Source organism: Orcinus orca, chromosome 7 (assembly GCF_937001465.1).
Source record: "Orcinus orca chromosome 7, mOrcOrc1.1, whole genome shotgun sequence".
NCBI classification, from domain to species: domain Eukaryota; kingdom Metazoa; phylum Chordata; class Mammalia; order Artiodactyla; family Delphinidae; genus Orcinus; species Orcinus orca.
Genome location: NC_064565.1, coordinates 120,052,019 through 120,058,018, shown reverse-complemented (window position 1 = coordinate 120,058,018; position 6,000 = coordinate 120,052,019). Strand labels below are relative to the sequence as shown.

General features: G+C 63.4%; 1 protein-coding gene across 1 annotated transcript in view; it reads right to left on the bottom strand.

Moving 5' to 3' along the window:
- Nucleotides 1–3,011: 3,011 nt before the first annotated feature.
- The window catches only part of CROCC2 (ciliary rootlet coiled-coil, rootletin family member 2), a 73,857-nt gene continuing 70,868 nt past the window's right edge, over nucleotides 3,012–6,000 (bottom strand). The window contains 2 exon segments of the mRNA XM_049712197.1: nucleotides 3,012–4,609; nucleotides 5,550–5,719. Coding sequence (XP_049568154.1) covers nucleotides 4,523–4,609; nucleotides 5,550–5,719 — 257 coding nt within the window. The 3' untranslated portion in view covers nucleotides 3,012–4,522.

Below are 6,000 nucleotides of genomic sequence, written 5' to 3'. Positions count from 1 at the left end.
GGCCGCGATTTAAATATCCAACCGGGCGGTCACTCGGGCCTGGGCGGGGCCAGGCCGGGCCATGCAAATTAGGCGGCTCTTAAAGCGCCAAGCGGGGCGGGCGTCTCAGCCCACGGCCCCGAGCCCCCCGGAGGTGGCCTGGCCACGAGGAGAGGGCTCTGCGGGCGTGCCCTGCGGCCGGGGCCATCCTCCTCCTCCTCCGTGGGTCCCCAGCCGCCCGTGTGGGGCCGGCCCAGAGGAGGTGCCTTGTCCGCAAGGCAGCTCCAGGACAGACCCTCAGGCCTGCGTGAGTTGTTGGGCCTGGGGGCAGGCCTCCTGGGTGTCCTTTCAGGCCCCTGTCCCCCAGGGGACCAGGTCACCCTCCTGCCAGCGTGTCGTCGGCGGGGGGCCACCCTTCTGGAAGTGGCCAGAGGCCAGCCTCACGCTGCCCACCCAGCCCTGAGGCTTGCCATCTGGTCGTATGTGAGGAGGACTCTGGCCCGGGCTGCTTCAGGGCATTAAGCAGTTTCTGCCCTGCATGGCCACATCAGGAGAAATGCGGGGGGAGATGATTTGGGGGCCTAAGGAAACCTCACAGCAAGAGAAGTCTGGGGCCAACTCCCGGTAAATCAGCCTTCCATCGGGGAGGCTGGTCCACGCCGGCCTGGGGGCAAGTGGACAGATGCCCCGTGGGTGGGAGCAGGCCCTCGAGTGCCCACAACTCAGACTCTGCGTCTCCAGCCTGTGGCCATCGCAGCTCTTCTCGTGCCACAGGAACTTGCTCTGAGTCAGACTCTGTTTGTCCTCCACAGGGGGCCGGCATCTGGCCACCTCTGGTCCCTAGGCCCAGAGCAGGGCCCGACCCCCGGGGGCTCTCCACCCTCTCTGCTCTCGGGTGCTGGTGGGGGCTGATTCGTGAGGACAAGCCAAGCCTGGCACCCCGCTGGCTCAGATGCTGAGTGGGGAGGTGGGGGGAAGACCTGAGCCAGGCTGCAGCACAGTGGTCAAATCATGGCCAAGGTCGGAGGAGGGGTGTGGCAGCCTCACCCTCCTTGGACAGGGAGGGTCCGTGAACCTCACTCGCAAAATCCCCGTGGGGTCAGGACACGGCCTCCAACAGTGCAGCCCGGAGGGCAGAGCTGCCAGCAGGCCGGTCACCTTGGTGGGAGCCCAGGAGGACGTGCTTTTCCATCTGTGGGTTTTCTGTGGGAAACTGGCAGCCCTCTGCCGTCTGTGCCGTGGGTTTGGGGCCCAGGGGAAGGCCCTCTCCTGTTTGTTTCCTCAGGGGGGAGGGCAGGTGGCCCCTCCCTGACAGGGAGAAGGGGCAGAACTTCCCAGCTTGCACCAAACCACGGCGGGGGGGGGGGGGGGTGGGGGCAGGGGGGAAGGTGGGAACAGTGGGTTGTCCAGGCTGACCTCTGACCCCCCCTAGACTGGCCCACCTCCTGCAGGGGGTGGGAGGGGGCACACGCCCCGTCCTCCCCCCAGTTGCACTTTCCTCCTCTGAGTAGGCCGCCTAGGCAGAGGAGGTCCCTCCGGGGCACTGCTGACCTTCTCCTGAGCACATGCCTCAGGGGACCCTAGTAAAGGCTCTCTTCTGGGTCCTCCTGGGGGCCTGTAGGGGCAGGGCTGCCCCAGGGGCCATGCCCGGGGCACACAGTGGTGCTCGGCAGGCAGACCCCCAGCGAGGCTGTGCATTTCCAGGCACAGGCCTGCTGACCCTCCGCGGCCCTCACCCTGGGCCATTTGCAGTCCCATTTGGGAGACTGGGGGTTAACAGGAGGCACCGCCATGCTGGGTATTACATTCAAACACACACACACACACACACACACACACACACACACACACACACACACACACACACACACACACACACACACAGCTCCACAGGCGAAAAAGAGAAAAAAAAATTTTTTTCCAGGTGCTAAAAATATTATCAGGAAATACTTTTCAGCAATGTGCTGTTTCAGGTTCCCCTCCAGACTCAAGGGTGCCTTTGTCTTGGCCACAGAAAGTCCACATTTATCAAAACCAAAATCGTTTTATCAAGCAGGCTCGTGTTCCGCGGCCAGGAAACCCGAGACTCCCCAACAGGCCTGTGACATTTTAATTTAGGGCCTGAGTGTGTACGCAGTTTAGATGGGGAGCCCCGGAGCCGACCTCGGGAAGCCCCAGGACCCCGTGCCGGCCAAGGTGGGGAGCGTCTCCCCCACCGAACTTGGCCTGGCCGGCTGGTCCCTGCAGGGCTGGGACGGGGGCTCCAGCAGGGCTGCTGGTGGTGGAGGCTGCCTGGCTGCACCCCCCTCCCACTCTCTCCTTCCCACCCACCCTGAGCACCTGGGGCTTCCACGTAGGTGAGACCTCAGGGAGACCCCTACCTGGTCCGGGAATGAGGTCAGGAGGTCACAGGGCCTGGAGGGGCAGGCGGGATCTGGCTCTTGCGGAGGCCCACCCGGCGTGGTCACTACACTGTGAGGATGGATGGGGCCTTGGTGCAGCTGCGGCAGAGATGGGGGGCCCTGGTTCAGGGTACACAGCTGTGCACACGTGGGTGCGGGCGGTCATAAAGCTCTCACACGGAAGCCACACGCTTGCCATTGGAAATGTTTAAGAAAACAGCAGTTTATCTCCATCAGAAAAATCCTTTCTCCTAAGTATACAACTTTATGTTGAACAAGTAAAAACAGCGTCTCCTACACTGATTGAACTTTCATTGAAATATAAGAAATCTTACGTCTCCCGGGAGCAGCCTGGGCAAGGAGGGTCCAGAAATCACCAGCAAGGACATTGATCAAATAGCGCGTGGCCCTCATTTCAATGCTGAGAAATCTTTCCGACCCCTTTTGCATCTGGGGTGTGTTCCTCTCTCATCTGTGCGCGTTTACTAGGCACCTCCTCTGTGCTGGGAGATTCAGTGCCAAAGGCGTGACGGAGACGCCAGTGCCCACCAAAGGGAGGCAAGTGTTGACTCTTGCCAAGTGCCAATCTCCAGATGCCGGGCCCTTCCTCCCCAAGTGCCAATCATCTCCAGATGCCGGGCCCTTCCTCCCCACCCGCCAACCCTCAGGCCCTTCCTCCACAAGGGAGCTGCCCACTGGGTCGTGGGGTCGCCGGGTCGAGGAGGAAGGGAAGGGACTTGCCTACTAAATGCCAGGCCTTGAGCATCAGAGCTGTGTGTGTCTCACGGCCCTACCCTTCCTGTCTGTACCAGGCTCTCCAATGGTGGGGGCAGCCTCTGGGTTGCTATGCGTTCCAATGGGCCGCTGCGAGCTGGTGAATACCTGGGTGCGAACACCACCACTAACGCCTCCTTCGCCCAGAGCAGCGTTGTTAATGGGTCACCATGCTCTTCCCCTCTGAGTCTGGGCTGAACTTCAGAATCCTTCTCAACACAGCCACCAATAATCAGGCAGAGCTGACAGGCAGAATGAAACCTATTTTTTGTGCAGTTCGCAACATATGGCAACTCCGTTACTAGGTTCAGTCAGAAAGGAAGGCCTGACAGGACAGCCTGTTTTAAGTGCGGGATCGTGATTGGAATGGGTGGGCTCCAGGAGCTTTGGCCCTTCTCACCCCCATGAGTCCTGGAGGGAGGAGGTGCTTCGGGGTGGCGGCTAGCACCTGCGGACGCAGGAATTTCCTGGGCTGGCTGGTGCCCCGCAGATGTTGTAAACACGTCACTTACAAAACAAAAGAGGCCATTTGGAGAGGAAACAAATCACTCTGACCAGTGTTCATGGGGGGAAAAGAGAGAAAATGCGAACAGGTGAACCAGGCATCGGCCTAAGATGGCTGCCCCGGTCTCCGTGGCAACCAGGGCTGGATTCCCGCAGGAATTTTCCCAGAGTTATAGGCTGGGAAAGTGGGTGGTTCTCTAACAACTTTAACGTTTACATTCTGATGCCTCTCACGGGCAGTGAGTCACGGGGCGGGGAGCACGGGGGGGGGGTGGGGGTGGGGGTGGGGACTGGACTCTGAGTCACTTGCAGCCACCTGCCACCGTGACGGCCCTGCAGTTCCTGGATACGGAGGTCTTGCCGCCTCTGTGCGCAGGGATGTGGTAGCTGGGCCCTGCGGGACATTATGTTTTTGGCTTCAGTTGGTGGAAATGTTTTCCACGTGTTTCCCCATGTTTACAGAGCTGAGGGCACGGAATGCAGCCCGTGGCTGCGGAAGCTGGCCTGCTGGGGCCTGGCCGCCGGGGTCTGGCCGGGTCAGCACATCCACAGCGGTGCCAGGGCCGATGCCGGCCGCGGGAGGCTCCGTGCTGCCGGGGAGGGGCGCGTCGGAGAGCAGCGGCTCCGGAGCTCGGGCCACGCCAGCCGGAGGCGGGGGTCCCAAGGGCTGGGGGAGCTCTGTGGTCAGGGGATCAGAGGGTGCCCACTGACTCCCGGCACGGGTGGTGGCTTCCCTGGCCCGGTGCCCCTCGAGCTCGGCCCCCCGGCTGAGAAGCACGAGGCGTTGCTTCCCCAGCAGCGGTTCTGCTGCCGGGCCGGTCAGGGCAGTGGCAGCCGGGCCACCCAGGGGTCGGGAGCCGGACTCACTCCTTGGCCTGGAAGGCCTGGCCGAGGCGGGCTCGTCGCCGCTGCTGCACTTCCTGGTCCCGCGGCTCCTTCAGGCTGGCCACCTGGGGACAGGGCAGGAGCTCGGGCGGGCGGGCGGGCCCCGTGGCTGAGCTCCGTGACCGGAAGGGCTGGGAGGCCGCGGTCCACGGCTCCCAAGGGGGCGGTGTGCGTGGAGAGAAACCCCGGCAGACAGACAGACTCACCAGAGGCCAGATGGGGCGTGCAGGGTCCCACCTCTGATCAGGGTCACCCCCCCGTGGGCTCTTAGGGACCCGGGTGACCACCACTCACAGTGGGTGGACCTCCTTCCACTCAGCCATGAACACACTCAGAGTAATGAGGAAATAATGCTCCTGGGCTTACAAGTCGAGCAAACGTGGCTTGGAGGGTCAGGGACACCACCTCAGGGAGTCAGCGGGCTGCCACTCTATGTCTCTGCGTCTCAGTTCCCTCCTCTGTTCCCCCATCGAGCAGCTCCCCCGAGGCAGAGAGCTCGGAGCCCGCGGGGCAGCCCCGGCTGGCATGTCTGTGTATGTGTGCGTGCACGTGTGTGTCTGTGCACATGCGTGCGTGTGGGGGGGGTGTGGTCAGCACAGGCACACACTCAAGGCTCTGTCCTGCTTTGTTACTGCCCCGCCCCCCCGTTCGCTGCTGCCCCCGTCCCTGACTCCGCAGGACGGTGCAGCGGCCACCGCTACTAGGACTGCCACGCGCCAGGCACCATCTGGACGTTTCATACGCAGCAACCACCGGCTGAGGGACTGTCCCCGCCCCTCTTTATGGGGGGCGATGGCGGCACGGAGAGGGTGGTGACCCACCCCAGAATCCCCCTCCGCCCCTCAGTGAGGTGTGGGAGTGACGGAGGGTAGTGTGGGGTTCCGTGGGGATGGCCTGGAGCCCACCGGGCAGTAGCGCTGCCGGAGGACCTCGGGCTGGGGCCAGGCGGGCGCAGGGACCCTCCCCTCCCTCTGCACCCCCGCCGGGCGCTGGGTCCCTGCCCACCTGCTTCTCCAGCACCTTCACCTGCTGCTGGTGGGTCCTCTCTCGGGACGCCAGGGCCTGTGCAGCCTGTACATGGGCTCCGTGCAGCCGCTCGGCCTCCACCATCAGGTCTCGCTGGTGCTGGGTGGCCAGCTCCTGGAGCCGCTGGGCATAGGTGAGACCCCAGGCACCTCACTGTGGCCTGCCCACCCAGGGCTGCGCAGAGTCCCGGGACAGGCGCATCCAGCCCTCCCCTGGGGACCCCCAGTTGGCCCGGCTGCCCTTTGCTGGAGCCCGGGGCCTGGCCAGGACCGGAAGGTGAGCGGAGGGTTTCGTAGACACATTCGGCCCCCGGGCCTTGTCTGCTCCGGAGCCCCACCCACAGGCCGGCAAGGTGAGCCTTACATCTGTTTTAATGGCATCCTAGTTTCCACTTGGCTGGACCTGGGGTCCCAGAGGCATCGCAGGCTGA